Source organism: Pagrus pagrus (genome assembly GCF_965226575.1).
Source record: "Pagrus pagrus genome assembly, chromosome: 6".
NCBI classification, from domain to species: domain Eukaryota; kingdom Metazoa; phylum Chordata; class Actinopteri; order Spariformes; family Sparidae; genus Pagrus; species Pagrus pagrus.
Window position 1 is genome coordinate 13,397,010 of NC_140190.1, and position 17,570 is coordinate 13,414,579.

Here is a 17,570-nt window from a genome sequence, read left to right on the forward strand (position 1 = left end):
AGGTAGGCAGGCATACAGACAAAGGTCTTTAATCCAAATAACCTTCTTTTATCATGATATTATATGTACTCCTAGTGTGTTCGCCTGCCTACTTGAGAGCCCTTGTTCAGTAGCTGTGAGAAGCTAAACTAGAGTGACGTTCCCTTCTAAGATTGTTTAATTTTGAATTAAACTCTCCATTATTTCAGTTAAATTGCAAAGTTATGATGAAAGGATGATCTCAGTGTACTGTACAAGAGGTTCGAATGCTAGATATTCAAAAGGTGACATTAAAACTGCATAGCTGGCTTTCAAGGTTAAATAGCAGACTTTTTATCTGTCCTTAATATGTTGGAAGTAGCAGCTAAAGGAGTATGAGTAGTTGTAAAAGTGGGGTGAGGTTTGAGGATGCAAAACTTACTATAGGCTAGAGGCTAAACTGCATTGCTTAAGTAATTGCTGGGAGCTAAACTGCATTTAGCAATTACTGGGAGCTAAATTGTATTGCTGGCTTGTATTTATGTGGAGAGGCAGCCGTATCAATTTGCATTATGTCATACGTTGCACTGCCTTGTGATATGTTGTGTTATCTTGACATCCTGTATCACATCATGTTCTTTATGAATCACTGTATCTGGCTTTCAGATTGAAAGCTAATTAGTCTAAAAGGCACAAATCTGGGCCAAAAACATAAAAGGGAAGACATGCTGTTCCCACTGTAGCTTTTAAGTAGGCTACCCAGATTTTTCTCACCGCATCCAGCCGTGATATTCTCTGTTGTTCTTGAGATAAATTACTTATCAATTCCCACATAGCCAACAGACACATTGTAGTTCGTGAAGTGAGACTTTCTGAGGAATGACATGAGCAACATATCAGTGAATGCACACAATGATGCCAGTAAGGAGGGCGCCTATAAAAAGACTCATTTCCCATTTCAACTCTCCTTCTGACTAGATTACAGCCTCCAGCAAACTCTGGCTCCCGCGTGAAGCTTTAGTTGCTCAGGTTGCTGTGACAAATGAGAGAAATATTATCATGTCTTTAAATGAGATGTCCCAAAATCGACTTGAATGACAAACAAAAGTTGATGAACTGCACCAAGGATAGTGATCACTTTATCTGTGGTATCACCAACACCATTTGAAGAACAAAAATAATTCTTTCATAACGTTTAGCTGGATGCAATACCATTACAAAACAGACAGGATAAGGCAACTAACTCAGTAGTTTGCTCATATTATGATGCTCTACTATTCAGAAAACATTACGTGCTACTGTAATAGTGTAAAGTGTACTGTACAGACTTCATCTGACCTACTAACTGCTGTAACTCACTCAAAACATTTAATTCATGTTGACTTTCAGGATAAAATATCATCAGCCAGTGAATCACTACTACCAAAATAAAAGGTCCTCTTATCTCTGCATAACCAAAAGGATCGTTGAAATTGTGTCAGTATAAGAGAGATTTCTTTTTTAAATTATTATTATTATCTTACCTTTATTTTACGTGAGCGACCTTCCCCAAGTCATGTCTTATTATGTTATGTACACAAGTGCATTCACAGATTACTTTCAGTCAGTGAGCATTATTGTAGTCAGTAAGCACATTACAGTAACAATGACACACAATAGAAAATATGCAATGGCAGCTGTGGTAGTATTGCACAGTAAAGAAAAATGTCACTCCAACCTTGCATCTTACGTCTGATAGCTGTGTTGAACCACAGAAGCATTCACTGCTCTTAGCAGACACATAAAGTCATGAGGATGATGGCTGTACACTTGCTGTCTCCAGGAGGAAGACAAAACCTCAGTGGGAGGAAGTCCATTAATAAATATGATAACCAGCAAACACTCACTATACAAAAACACGTGCTGGGCTACATTAAATGTCCAGTGTGTAGCAACCAACTGAACACACCTCATCTCACCCTCCCTTATGGGGGCTGTTATAAATGCAAAAAATGTGAAATACTCTCTCTTTAGAGAGGGTGTTTCACTACACACTGGCTCTAGAGAGGACTTTCCATTCCGGGCTACTGTAGAAACATGGCGGTGCAACATGGCGGACTATGTGGAAGAAGGCTCAATAAAGGGCAGGGGTCGCCAACACGGTGCCCGCAGGTGAGTCACCCACAGTTACAATACAATACATGTAACCTATTAATTGTATAATAGTGTTTCCCACACATATACTTTTGGGGGGGCCCAATTATACTTGGCAGCTCATTTTAGCATTTTATACTTTTATAATTTGTTTTAATTCATCTGACAATCACACATGCTTTGTAGACAGAGAGAAAGACACTCTCTGATATCACATCCCTCCTGTAAACAGACTGATTGTGATGAGACCTCTCTTAATTAATGTCGACCTACTTAAACCCTTGTCTAGCATAACAAAAACACACCGATTCTTACATTTAGGTGATTATACACTGATGAAAAACATAACAATGAATATCATACTCCATTGCATTACCTAAATCTCCCTAAAATCCTACACACTGAACCTTTAAAATGCCAAGACATTTGCAAGATAACAATGTTTGGATAGCGATTTGGTTTGGATGCAGGGACACAATGAGCACATTGATTAACATGAGAATAAAACATGTCATTAGAAAACCATCCACCCATGCTGACAATCTAGACTGAATGCATCACTGGGTCATTTGAAAATAACTGTCATTCTGTATGAAAGCGACGAAAACTGCACAGAAAAAGGAGCATTTTCACATAATGTGTTGAGAATAATGACTGTCATTTGGTGACTGTGCCAAGATAAAGGGATTATTAATGTATTCACTAACAAGACCACGCCACATTTTAACGTTAAGGTAGTTTATTTAAATTGGAAGATTTGGAAGGAAAGAGGAGCCGGGGTTGTTGGATGAAGGAAGGGAGGTTTGAGTAGGGTTGTGGATTGGCTGGACCGTCTAGGAACCAGGGAGGTTGAAACTCAGAATGGGGGTACGTCTCAATGGGCGCACGTCTTAGTTGGCGTGGCTCCATTGTCCCCCGGTGGTTCCTGTGCTGGAATGGCCTGGGCCCCTGTTCTGGAGGATCTTCTTGCCATGTGATGGCGATGTCGAAGGCTGGGCTGCCGATGATCCTGGGAGAGATGATAGTGGAGAAGGAGAGGGTCTGGGGGGGAGGGTTGTAAGAACTTAAGACGGGAAATGGTTAGGCTTGAATATATAGATTTCGCAGGTGATTGACTCAGGATGACGTAGGTGATCGGGTTAATGCGGCACAGGTGGTTTGATTGGCTGGGCCTGGGTGGCGGATCAGCTAGGAGGAGTGGCGTGGTCCAGTTCCTGAACCTCAGTTAAAATAACTCCATAAGTCACGTGGTTAGATAGAGACATACAGATGCGTAACAATGTCTGTTTAAACAAAAGGCTGCCGAGCCCCTTTAATATTTAAAAGGCGTGCTGCGTGTTGCACATTATCATGATGTTATGTTTGTAACTACCATCCCTTGAACCTCCGGTGAACCCTGAGAGTGAGGTAAACACTCAAACCAGTGAAGCCGAGGTCTTTAGGACCCTGAGGAGCGCGGTGCTGAGTGAGGGCGTCCCTGTGGAGGAGAGCATGGGAGAGGAGTAGTGGAGCGTCGCCGTGTCTCGCTGCGCGCTCATCCCGCTGATACCGCCGCTCAAGTGTTGCATGCTGAAGAGTCCCGACGCTCTGCGAGAGAGCTCTGGCCCCGATAGGATGAAGGCTCGGTCTGCGGCTGGAAACGAGGGGAAATGAAGATGAAGATAAGAGTGGTAATTATGAATGAGACCCTTCAGGAAACATCACTGTGGTGTTCCTTTTTGTGGCTTTAATAATGCCTTTGCTGCTCAGAAGTGAGTTGCGAGTCTACTGTGACCTGATTGCACTTTTTTTTTTTTTTTTATTCCCATTTTTTGCAGTTGGTTAAATGCATCCTATTTCTATAGTCATGATAATAATGTTATAGGAGCGCAGGTTGTTGATTTCTCTGCCGGGAGCAGCCTCTTCCTATTTTCGCACCGCTCTGTACAACATGTTGACAGTGCGTGTTGAGCGCATTTGAGTGGCACAGCTGACATTTCATCCGCAGCCTTGCATGAGCAAAGAGCAGCTGTTGTTACTGTGTTGCCTGAGCTTTGGACGCTGACATTTAATTAGCTGTGAATTCTTGACCAGAAAATGCAGCTCTGAGGCTTATTTTCTGGCTCCACGTCGCTTTCACTGCTCTTTCCCTCTTGTGAACTTGTGTCTTTCATGTGTCTCTCCAGTGCCAAGGAGTTAGTGGCATCATCATCGTCACCATGGTTACCAGCTTTATGTTGGTGTACAACAGCAGCTCTGGTGGCAGATCACCTTCCTCATCTGCATCATCACCGTCGCCCAGACGTTCAGATGGAGCTGTTCCATCCACCAAGAAGCCGGAGAGACAGCAGAGAGACCAAACATCAACACTTGAGGGGTACACAGGTGTCATGGATCACAAGGTAAACATGCACCATCTGTGCATTGGGAGATGATCTGTCCTCTTTTGATGAGGGTGCAACTGGTTCTTCATTTGAAATGTTATTTCATGTCCAAACGATCGCATGATCTCAAATTCTTATAAAGCTCTGAGGCAGACCAGAAGAAAGAACATTTGAATGATTATCAGGACCCATGCCGTTATATTTGGTTGCTCGTTTGTCTTTAAAATGCGAGAAATCTCTTCACTTTCCAATGAAATAGGTAGGAAGGTGGTTCGTGTAGCTGCAAGGCTTAAACATTCACCCACCACAGAACCAAAGGTTAAACCTCAGCTTGGTTGTGTGTTCCAGCAAAAACAATGGCAGCGTTTGGGGTGAGGCTTCAGGTTACTGTCAGTTCATTCTGTTCCTGTGTGGAGAGGGGAGTGGGATTTGGGGGAAAGGCATTACTGGCAGCCCACAGAGTCCAGCAGTGGAGATATAAGCGACAGCAGCATATGGGCACTTTGTTGTACCAGACTGAGGAGAAAAACTGCAGAAAAAAAACGTCTGGGACGTGTGTTGGACAAATTTTGCTCGATACCAGGGCTGCAACTAATGATTCTTTTCATATTTTCATGATTAATCAGTTAGTTGTTTGGTCTATAAAATGTTAGAACATATTAAAAAAAAAGGTCTGTCACTGTTTCTTAAAGCCAAAGATGACATCCTCAAATTTCTTGTTTTGTCCACAACCCAAAATATTCACTTTACTGTCATCGATGAATAGGAAGCTGGAGTCAGAGAGGGCTATTACTTACCAAACCTTGGAGAAAAAGGCAGGAATAAAAACCTAATATTGTCTGATGCGTTTCGGACAAATTTTGCTCGATAATTTTTTACATTTCCTTGATTAATTGCTTGGTTGTTTGGTCTATAAAATGTCAGAAAATGGTGAAAAATGTCAAGGAGTGTTTCCCAGAGCACCAAGACGACGTCCTCAAATGTCTTGTTTTGTCCAAAACCCAAAGACATTCAGTTTACTGTAATAGAGGAGTAAAGAAACCAGAAAATATCCCCATTTAAGAAGCTGGGATCATTGAATTTGGACTTAAAAAAAAAAGACTATCAACATTTTTGGCAATTATTTATTAAATAATTGACCATTTATCGACTAACTGTTGAAAATCAGCACATTACGCACAGTGGCTATCCTTAAGTGCTCTTGTTCAGCCGTTCTACAGGAAATCATTTGAATTCCCTCTGTGCATTTGTGACATACGTGTCGAGCACCTAACCCTCAAAAAGCAACACTGATTGCTGTGGCACCTTCGTACATATGTAATCCAAACTGCAGCTCATCTGTATTCTGCCATCATTCAGGTAAAGAAGAGAGAGGTCTGGCATATTAATGCAGAGTTCAGGTATGCACTGAAAATGGCTTTTTGAAGCGGTTGGGAACTGGCCTGGTTTCAGGGAGAACTGGAAAATCCTGTTCTGTGTCTCATCTCATCTCTCATCTCATTATCTTGTCCGCTTTTTCCTGTTCGGGTCGCAGGGTGTTGCTGCTTTATCCCCCCTTTCGGGGGGTTGCGGGGCTACTGGGGCCTAATCCAGTTCTCACAGGGCGAAGGCCAGGGTACACCCCTGGATGAGTCGCCAGCTCATCGCAGGGCCCGCTGATGGCAGAGGCTGCCTCACAGGGTGCCAGCTGCACATCGGGAGCAATTTCGGGGTTCAGCATCTTGCTCAAGGATGCTTCGGCACGTAGCTCAGTTCCGCCCAGGGGAGCCGGGGTTTGAACCAGCGACCTTCTGGTTGCTGGTCACCTGCTCTACCCTGTTCTGTGTGTACCACATTATGTCCAGGTTTTTCACTTTGGGTAATACATTGATTATTTGCATGTTTTTTGCATTTCATTTGTATGTTTGTAACTAGTGCACCATTTTTTTTTTTTTTTTTTTTTTTAAGCAATAAATGCAGTAATTGAAATATTGAAACAATTTCTGTTAATGAGGAAAAGCCTCGGATTAAACAAGAGTTTATTACAGCTTTATCCCAGCTGTTAGACTACGATCATTACAATTAATCTCTTAAACTCTGAAATCAAAAGCTGAACCTGCCACAGCAGCACCATCTCTAAATTCTCTCTGTAGTTTACTCCGTTTCTTGATTCATAATTAATGCGTCCACCATGAAATATTCAGTGACAAAAGCACTAAAACAGGATGGATTTCTTCTAGAAGGGCTACTCAAGACATCTCCGCTGTAATCTTTCGGTCATATAAGTCGGTGTTATTGTAATGCAGAGGCCTATCGCTCAGACCCAGCTCAGTGTTACAGACAGCTCGTTCAGATAGATAGATGATTCAGACAGCGTCGTTTCTCCCCTCTGTGAGAGAGATACGCAGCGAGGCACAGCAGAGTGGAAAGGACATTGCTTTGCTCAGGCGGCGCCGAGCAGAGGAGAGGATTTGGAGGGGAAAAAAAGTGTTGGTTACAGTTCACCTCTCAGTGATTAATGATCAGTGACATGAGAGTTTGAGAGAGTTTGTGTTTTGATCCGACTGAGGCTTCCTGTACTTTTATTTTCTAAGTCCCTCTGAGATGTTTTACCTCTCATCAGACCTCATTAAAAGAAACATTCATCTACTGATTCTTAAGAGAAATGAGAGGCAGCGACTCCCGTTCAGAGTTTTCTTGCGGTGCAGTCTTTCCTGCACGTCCACGACTGATTCATGACAGATCCACGCTGCGACATTTTCATACTGCTTAGTGTCACTCGGCCCCCCTCTCCCGTGGGGAGGGGGCTCCAGCTCTGCTGCTGCACCCTGAGACAGAGCTGGGGAATGACTAACCAAACCTGCTGTTGGATCTGTGGAGTGGGTGGATCAGTCTGTACTGCTCCCTCCAGGGTCGTCTGAGGTCTGCTGCTGGAGGGAATCTTGGCTCTGAAACAAGCACAAACACTTGCACACATACACACACATTGACACAGCACTGATCATGCATGCAGAAAAAGCCCATGCAAATGCCCAGACACGTTGTTAAAGTTTTATGCCCTCGTCAGAGCCAGGGATGCTTGAAAATGCGACGGCAGCTCTATCTAATGTGCCTTTTTATGGCTCGTGTTAACTTATGTGCATATCTTGTTTGCACGGGCTGTGGTTTCACTAAGATGGGTGTTGGTGTCATTTATGTCTCACCTATGAGGGCGCAAAACACCCAGCACAAATTAATCAGAGAGACGATGCTGCTTCATGCACTGAGGGTTAAAGGCTAGACATTTGGCTTTTCCTCCAGTCCTCTGTGTTTAATAGTGATGTGAAAACAGCAAAAAGCAGCCTTGAATCCCACAAATCCAAACGCTGTGAGATCAGACTTCAAAGTGAAAGCGCGCTGCCTTTATGTGGGATATCTTGAGCGGATGTATGGCAGTCTCACTGTTCATTATGTCTTCTGCAATGTCTGCACGTTTTCTTGAGATGTCCTCCTCTGGCGCGCATTTCTTTGCTTTGACAAGCTACAGTAATTAGAGCGGCCGAGTCGAATAGACCCTTTCAAATCACACACACTTTTGAGTTTGAACGCCCAAATGGACAGCCGCTCCATTCTTGTGCGCCGCTCCTCATCTTCCCCGCCTCACTGATGTTTTGCCGATTCCAGTTAAAGGGATGTTGACCTTTGAAGAACTGTCAGCAGAATCAATCTACATTGGCCTTTATGCGCTCTAATCACAAAGGCTGTGTGAAAGCATGAATGTGGATTGTGTGCCTGTGCTAGTTTATGATGTACCTACTTATTATGGGCAATACCTTTCTGTGCTCTGACAGCCTTTAATGCAGTCAGCCGTGGAGAAATAGGTGCTATTATGTGCCCTATCTATGCTGACTCCTTTCTAACGTACAATTTAAGCTGTCTTACAAACTATGCGTGATAACATGTGGCTTACTTAATGGATGAAGTTCCAGGATATGCAAATTCCACTCAAAGTAAGGGAGCACCTGAGGCAAAACAGATATCCGGTGTCTTCTTCAGACTGACTTTACATAGCCTAATTTGTATATACCTCAAGGCCCCAATTACACCTGGTGTTAACATGTGATCTGTATCTGGATATGATTTCTGGATGGGTCGTTGCCTTGTCTGAGCCGCTAACGAGGCTATGTCCTCCGGGATGCAGACACCCGCTTCTCTCCTTCATCTGAGGTTGACTGGATGAAGGAGATGAAAACAAGCGCCTTTATTATCTCTCCTTCGTTCCCTCGAATTGAGAACAGAGCAAGTTCAGGATTGCGACTTGAATGTGTGCCACCAGGAGGAGCTTAATGAGATGTCAACTGTCAGGAGGATTCAGGTGTAATTAATTGATTCTCGGAGAAAAGAAAGCAGATCGTTAAACCTTCACATCACACAACAGGTGCCACAGAATCCACCTCTGCTCTTACTTGAGCCAATAGCCTAATTCTAGAAAAGTAATGAAAAGTGTGCAGTGACTGTTGATGTGAGGATGATTGGAGAGATCTACATTTTTCTTAATGTCAACAAATGCTATTTAAAGACCAAAACCGATAATGACCTGATCCTCCTGTGTAGCTAAAGCCTAAATTAGTTCATCCATTGGTGTCCAAAAAACAATTAAATACATAAATGAGCCACACTGCTGTGCTGGAGGACATGTTTCTTTATTATAATAAATAATGTGTACGTTTTTCATTACACATAAAACCAGATCAAAGTAATTATAATTCCCGCATCATCACTGAAGGTGTAGAGTCCTGCATTTGGGTATTTTTGATTTATATAGTATTATATCTATACAAAGGATTTTGGACAAAGGCATGTTCTTTTCATTGGATTTGTTGACAATAAGAAACACACAGAATAACGTCGGCCTTATTCTTTGAATCCATGGGTAACAATTACAATAGGGCCTTTCTTGTTCAGTACTAATGACTCCTCTCTGACCTATAAAGCCTTGCCAAGTCTTTTTCCTGTAGGTCTGTACTCGCTTTCCTTCTCAAACTGAAATGGGTGCAGCCGGAGGCTGCTGGATCGGAGGCACTTTGGAGGCTCTGGTGCAATATTAGAGGCTGACTGATGGGGTTTGCTCTGAAAGCAATTATGATCCTGGGATCCCCTGGGAAGTATATAAACAGGATCATACTGATGAGTTGGGAGTCAGTGTGTGGGCCGTAATTGACTGCTTCTTCTTCTTCTGCTGCACTGAGTGCAACAGTGTTTGCTTTCCTTTTTAATACTCTAAGTTATATACAATAGAAGAAGCCAAACAGATACAAACAGGCATGGAAAAATCCTCAATGTAGCACCAAATAAGTCTACCTCACACTCAATGGTTACTGTGAAAATTAAAATGAAAGGAAACAAGGTATTAGCCAAAACAGACTGGATTAAAGTTATATTATTTTGGCACCCCTAATAAGGCCAACAACAGCAAAATACAAATACAACAGAATGTAATGTAGTTACTCAGTAGTTATCCTGTTGTCTACCAATATTCCAAGAGCTGACATAAAAACTTCGTATAATGTGGGGGTTATTTCAAATACTGTATGGAGCTTGGCAATTACCGCCTACTTACCATGAAATTTGTGTTACTGAAGTTAAATCTTGGATGCGTTTAAATACCAGAACAATTCCTCGTCGTCCGTCTAAAATCAGTCCAACAAAAGTCTTGATAAAATTAAAGGTGTTATTAATGACATTGTATTCACGCCACAACAGCGCTGGTGTTTGAATCGTCTGCCCCTTCAACTGGTGGCCAGTTTGTTTCACTAGATAACATTGCTAATGCAAACGTCAACGTTGCTAATGCTAGCTAGCTAATGTTAATGCTAGCTAATGTTAGGGCAGTACAGTATGCTGGGCACATACTGTAGAAGTCAGCCATTTGAAACTGGCAACGACCAAGGCTCTTGATACTGACAAAACATGGATACTACACAGCCATGACACTGGAAGTCTCGCCACGGCTCGCAGACATCACATCATAGTTCACTGAAAAGGCCTTGCAGGGTTGAACCTATTGCCTTTTTTGGATCGGTTTATCCAAGACAATGTATTTCTTACAAGTCTATGCATTATTGATTAAGGGAGGCAGCCCTCTATCCTCATGATAAAGTGCAGCCTGAGTGTGTGTGTGGGAGTCAGAACGTGTTCAAGTGCTAGTTGCTTCACGAATTAAGGGGCCGCTGTGTTAATTCAAGGTTGATTATGAGGTAAAACTCTACCTGTAAAATGCAACACTCATTATTCATTCATTCAACAGTCTGTGGGTTGCTTCTTCAGCTGCCTGCCATCTCAAATATTCTCTATCTGATACTGAAAGCCCCTCTCAGAGTGATACATGGTCTGTAAGTGGCTATTTCCCAGCATCATCAAGCTGTCAGAAGCTATAGGGGAACTGGTACAGGAGCTTCAACATGATTGTCAAGGACACTTTTATATGCAACCTTCGATTGCCTTTTACCAGTTTAACACATTCCCCGACTTCCAGAATGATTAAAAGTTGCTTGGGAGTAATTGTTTGGATGGTGCCGAGGGGAAAATGCACTCTATCTGTCGTATGTAGAAGAAGAAACAGCTGAAAGGACTGTGATTTTTCCCGGCTGAGTCAGGGAGGGTGTGTTTGTGCGGTGAAGCACGTAATTCGCTCCTGCCTACCTGTTATTGAGGGAAGGGGGTCTGCGAACAGAGAGTGCAAACACACTCCAACAGGATGTGGATTGTTTTGGGCAATGTGATGGAGAATGGAAATACCTGCTCCTCAACACAAAGAGAGTGATTGTGTGTGTTTGTGTGTATAGAGGGGATTACAACTGTTTTTTTGATTGAGACACTTTTAGGTAGTTGCAGACTCTCGCCAGAGAAACGTGATTGTATTACATATCTGGGGCCACATCGAGCTGATATTTGAGGACATCCACGCCACCTACGCCCACACATACACCCACACTGGGCAATCATTCAGTGTGGGGTCACAGAGATAGTGGAAGAGTATTATAAATATAGCAGTGGGAGCAGCACAGCCTGTGGCGATGGTAATATTACCTGTATGCGCACACACACACAGACACGCACAGAGATGAACACACACATTGCCACCTCAGAAACTGATGGAGTGTGAAGCTCAGAGCACAGTTCAGAATGCCAATGTAGCTCCCTATTAAGGTTGGGAATAATTCATGTGAAGAGTCTCTGGGTTTTCGCTGTCGGATCATTCAATCCGAGCTCGCCTTTTTCCAACTTTGAAAGCCTGGTTGGACAGAACAACCCGAACACCTGGTAAATGCAATGCAACCCCTGCAATACACACTACATTCACAAAGCTGGCATACATGAATGATTTTCTGAGTGAACTGGACTTTGGTACAAAAGGAGCATGTTCTGACGACAGGCATCCCTTGTTTTGTGAAAAAGAACATTGCTCTGTGTTTGAATAAAGGTTACAGGCGTATGTGTAGTTGTGGTTTTCCTACAGAAGCAGAAGTACTGCAGAGAATAGCCTCTGCTCTACTGTCAACCATGATAATCTGCAGTGCATTTGAATAATAGGATACCTGACAGAACATCCCATTACCAGTCGAGCTGCTCAATTCTGTTTCAATTCTGTCACTTTATTCATGCTCTATTCAGGTATCAGTGTGTGTGTGTGTGCTTGATGGAAAACCTCATTAACCTGTGAATATAAATCTAAAAAGCCTGGAATTAATTTATAAAGTTTTGGCTTCTTTATCACAGATGCTTTATATCAAGATTTAGAGAAGTGAGGCTCTTGTGACGCCGTGTCCTGTTGAGCCCACTGTGCTGACCTCTTTCAGGGTCATTGTTTTTTTTTCCTTTTGGCAAATCAGATTTTAAGGTCAAACCATAAGGATCTCTCTCTGCAACTAACACTTGAAATTGATGGTTGGTTGCAGATTAATTTTTTCCCCTTTAAGCTAAAAAAGATAGCTAAGTATATATATATTTTTTTTTTTTGCAGGAAAACAAAACCGACTCCAGAGAAAATGTCATGTCTTAATAAGTTAAATTCTCAGCCTGTCTTCAATGTTCTTTGAGTTGCACTACAACTATTTCTGACCTTTAACCTCTCACCTCTACAGCCTCTGAAGATGCACTGCAGGACTTGTGCCCTGGTCACCAGCTCCGGCCATCTTACTGGGAGCAAGAGAGGCAGAGAAATCGACAGCTCTGACTGCGTAATCCGTATGAATGACGCGCCCAGCATCGCCTATCAGCAGGACGTCGGTCAGCGCACAAGCCTGCGTGTCATAGCTCACTCCAGCCTGCAGAGGGTGCTGCGGAGCCGACAGGAGCTGCTCAACGTGAGCCAAGACACGGTGTTCATCTTCTGGGGACCGAGCAACTGCATGAGACGGGATGGAAAAGGGAACGTTTACAACAACCTCAAGCTGCTAAACCAGCTACTGCCCAGACTTAAAGTCTTCATCATTTCCCGAAACAAAATGCTGAAATTTGATGAACTATTCAAAAAGGAAACGGGGATTGACAGGTAAATGTTCACAGAATCAGTCTTGTCTTTATGAGTTTTGTTTTGGTGGACAAACAAAATCTGTGTGTGTGGAAACAAAAAAAGTCGTCAGCTTATCACTTGCTCACAAAAGATGAAGTTCACAGTTGTCACACTAATGCCAAGCTTAGGGAGGGTATTGCAAAGTATTTTGTAATGTAGTGCAACCATGTAGTAAGACATTAACGGAAGTGGCTCAAGATCAGAAAGAAACACATTTCACTGCAGTGTCATTAGGATTAAAGTTCCCGTCTTTATAAGCAGAAAACAAAATGGTGGGTGAGCATCTTGGAGTGGGAACTAACAAATTATTCACTGAAGGTGACAATTGAGAACTACGGCCTCAAATACGACAGATAGAACACAGGTGATCACATTTACTGCACTTATTGATTCAGTAAGAAATTAGCTTTGGTATACAGCCTCTCATAAACATGATTTTTTTTTTTTTTATATCAGAGTATGTAATTATTTTCCCAATAAAATGATTGTAGGAATTTGTGAGCTTTATGCAAAGATAGAGGACATCCCATAGATTAATTTAATTCTATGTGGAATAAATACTGTATAACAACATCCTGCAGAGTCTGTTCTTCCACTTCCTAATTGAGAGAGATACTCTGGCAGGAGGTTTTGCATTTTACATTTTCAAAGGAGGATTCGGCGCATGGCATGGAGCAAGCGGAGCAAATCTTATCAACATATACAGAAACAAAAATTGGCATGCCAAGCAGGATGAACGACCGATACCACCCTAAACACCAAGCTAGTTTCTTTCTTTTTATGATAGTTGCCTGTCTCTCTTTATTTGAAGTACACCTGTGCTGCAGAAAATGGCCGACTGAATATGAGCTTGCAAAAAACGAGCCAAATAGATAAAGGCATCCAGAGCCATTCATAATCTCATTTGCATGTGAAGCGTAAACCAAAAGGAGGGATAAGAGGATGTTGTATTTGAATGGGGGATCCAATCACTTCAGCTTTCATGTAAGCAGTGCCAGAACAAATGTCTTACTCATGCATATTTCCTTTATTGTTGCGTACAATAGAAACAAAGACGGTCTTTCTTCAATCTGTCATTTTGCCTCCGACCACGAAAAGATGATTGATCAAGTAAAATATAGAAATGTGTGCTCACGGCTTGAATCCAGTCTCATTTGGTCTCCTGTACTCCCAATATATTTAAACTACATGAGTATGGATGTACTAAAGTTGGTGACCTTGTCTTTCAGGAAGAGTTCCAACTCCTGGCTGAGTACCGGATGGTTCACCATGGCCATAGCCCTTGAGCTGTGTGACAGGACCAACGTGTTTGGCATGGTGCCACCGGATTTCTGCAGGTAGAGTCAGATCGTTTATTAATACAAGAATTTAGGTGCTCAGAGTTTGTTTTTTTCAACTCTGCGCACATATAGGAATTTACAAATACCATAAGTTTGTGTGCTGTAGACAACACACAGACTTTTGTATTTGCTCAGCTGGCCAGTCGGTCGTTTTTGTCCAAAGGGATGTGACGAAGTTTGGTTAATTTGTGTGACTTTAGGAACACAGCTTTCTACTTACTTAAACAACGTCAACTTCAAACCTCTGTAAGTTAATGGAGACTTCGGGGCAGTTTAAACAATCTGAGAACACAACACTGACATATTCCCAACTTTTATATTCACATAACAAACATTAGCATTGGAGTTTGTCCACTTGCTAGGTCAAAAAAGCACTTTCCTTGCATTGCTGTTTTTCTGTCCACTAACTCCTGAGCAAAATAGCTGACACTTGAGCTTCTAAATACTCCTTAGTTCATCAGTTTGTCACTCACTTTGCCTGTTGGGTGGGGCAGGTAGTGCACAGTGAGTTTATTTTAGCTCTTTCACCAAGAACAGCTTCCCGGTGTGTCTGAAGATGCCGCTAATGAGAGCTGTGAGACCGAACTAAAACTGTACAGATAAGGCTGTACATTGAGCCTCTGTAAACTGAAGCTCAGAGTTCACGAGTGTTGATGTTTGCTAATGTTTTTAAAGGGTTATCAATTACATTTGACAATGGAAATGCAGAAAACACAAAATCATGAAGCGTCTTTGAAAAAGAAACAAGGCAGTGTCCCCTTTTATTGTCAGTTTCCTAGCAACAGTGTTGACATGACTTAAACCACCTCAAAGCCAAGAGTATCGTGTCCTTGACTTGTCAGGTGGAAACGCTATCTCGCGGGACTCATTTGAAGGCATCATAAATTTTAATGAAGCGACAGAAGATGATTCCACCTTGTTAATTATGAGTATAGATAAACAACCTTCATGTGCTAATTTTTTTCTAACAAGTGGCAAAAGGCTTCTATTACTTTTTTATGCCATATATTCATTTGAAATGACCATTATCATATACATAATATCATTCACATGACAGTAAATGATAATTAACAAATACTAATACAACAGATGCTTGAGTCATTTATTTGAAAGACACTAAGATTTTAACATTGTGTACACGCTCTCTGTAACATCCTGTCTCATCTAATCCGTTATAATCAGGTCTCAACTTTTCACTTTCTCACTTCCTGTTTGAGCAGGGCAGGACAAATGGTGCACAAAGTGGATGCAGCTCCACTCTGTGATTTACTCTGACAACATGGGTGTCTTTCTACATAAAAATCTTGTCTAGTACGTCGTTAATGGTGTCTTCAACTTGCAATGACAATATAACATTTGCTCCCTGCAGTGACAACTTCGAGTGTCTTTTATTGCCATGCGGTCAGGCGGGCGAATGACTGGGTTTTTGTTGCCAGTGGGAACATTCATCTTGACATTTTATAATAAAAACATCATCATTCACTGAATAGGTGCACAGTACAGCTGTTTAATATGCCTGTGAAACATTCAGGTACACTGGAAATGCAAGAACTATTTAACTAACGTTGTCTTGGGGCACCAAGGACAGTTTGACACATTTGGATATTCATGGAGAAATTGGGTCCAGATTGAAGTGACTCATGTGGCTGAATCTTCCACTGAGCTTGCTGAGACTGCGACTATCAGAGGAGTAAGATGGTGTATAATGAGCACATCTGTGAGCACACATTCTTCTGATCTTTCTGTTTTCCTTTGTTGCTGTCTTCATTTTCCTCCCCACTGTGACTCACTTCCACTCCCTTCTCCCCCACCCTCATCTCATAATTATCACTCTATTTCCCTCCCTCACACTTTGACTTTCGTGCCTTTTCATGCTTCTCTCTTCTCCTCTCCTCTCCCTCCGTGTAGATCCTCCTCCCATCCCTCCGTGCCGTATCATTACTACGAGCCCTCTGGGCCCGACGAGTGCACCATGTATCTCTCCCACGAGAGGAGCCGGCGAGGAAGCCACCACCGCTTCATCACGGAGAAGAAGGTGTTTGCCAACTGGGCTCGCACCCGCAACATCCACTTTTACCAGCCGGACTGGAAGCCCACTGCCGCCACCACCGACACGAACAGCACGTACACTCCTGGATCCTGAGATTCACCCCAGGGACGATCTCCAGAAGTGTATAGAATATGTGCGTGGACAGTTTCCAGCTTGCAGCTCCCCTCTGCGGCTGATATGAATGCATGAGACAGCAGTAGGACAGACCATGCAACTGTTGTGGCTGTTTGCCTACTGCCTAAGCTGCTTGGCAGAATGGGATCATTGCATAATAGCGGTAGCACAAAGCCTCAACAATGTTTTGGAAGTGTAACTATAATAGGATGAATTTCGTACTGGAATCAAAGCCATGGAGCTCAGCTCAAGTGTATTTTTTTTGCTCTGTGTGGAGCGGCTTTAATAACACTTGAGCTGTCAGACAGGCATGAGACAGTACAACGCTGCAATAACTGCAGCATGATTGATTCATTTTCATTAAACTGAATTCATAAAGGGCTGTGAGGTCATCTCCCCATTGTTTCTGTGAGCGTGACAGTGAGTTAATACTTCACACACAAATTAAACATTGTCTGTCTTCAAAGCTGATTGTGATATTTTTAGTCACTGTAATTGAAGGTGTAAACACTTTATTCAAACATTCGTTCATTTTCAACAATATGATGTTCACAATACCCATGACAACACAGAGAAAAAAGCCTGACAATTGCAGACACCCCATAATTAGGGTGTAGTTGTTACATAAGGCCTAGTTATACAATGTATTTCCAACCTTGTAACATTCAAGTAGGCTACTTATATCACAATTAAGTTAGAAAAAAAAAAAAAGGTTTTGTTGCAGCTATGATGTTTGCACCTCAAATAGACAGAGTTAATTGTGCTGTTAGGAATCAAGTTCTTGAAAAAGGATAGATTCTCCACAAAATCAATGATAAAGTAATAAATTTAGTTCTATTTTGAAGTGGCACGTCATGACCTCCTCAGTCTATTGTAATACACAGTGGTCATCAACCTTTTGGAGTTGCAACCCCCCAGAAACATCAGGTTGATGTTCATGACCCTTCCCTTCAGCACTGGGACTTTTAACTGACAAACTGCAACTGACCATATCCTAAAAGTGCCAAAATAGAAAAAAGGACGTGTCCAATCAGAACTCATGCACTCGCACTCTGACTCTCACAAACACACTCAATAAA

At 42.3% G+C, this 17,570-nt stretch overlaps 1 protein-coding gene across 1 annotated transcript; it reads left to right on the forward strand.

Annotated features, from left to right (window-relative positions):
* Nucleotides 1–3,291: 3,291 nt before the first annotated feature.
* On the forward strand, nt 3,292–16,872 carry st6galnac5b (ST6 (alpha-N-acetyl-neuraminyl-2,3-beta-galactosyl-1,3)-N-acetylgalactosaminide alpha-2,6-sialyltransferase 5b). Its single transcript, XM_084355692.1, has 5 exons — nt 3,292–3,761; nt 4,257–4,472; nt 12,557–12,966; nt 14,217–14,324; nt 16,236–16,872. The coding sequence occupies exons 1-5, from the start codon at nt 3,741–3,743 to the stop codon at nt 16,468–16,470; spliced, it is 990 nt and encodes a 329-aa protein (XP_084211818.1). The 5' UTR covers nt 3,292–3,740; the 3' UTR covers nt 16,471–16,872.
* The last annotated feature ends 698 nt before the right edge of the window (nt 16,873–17,570 follow it).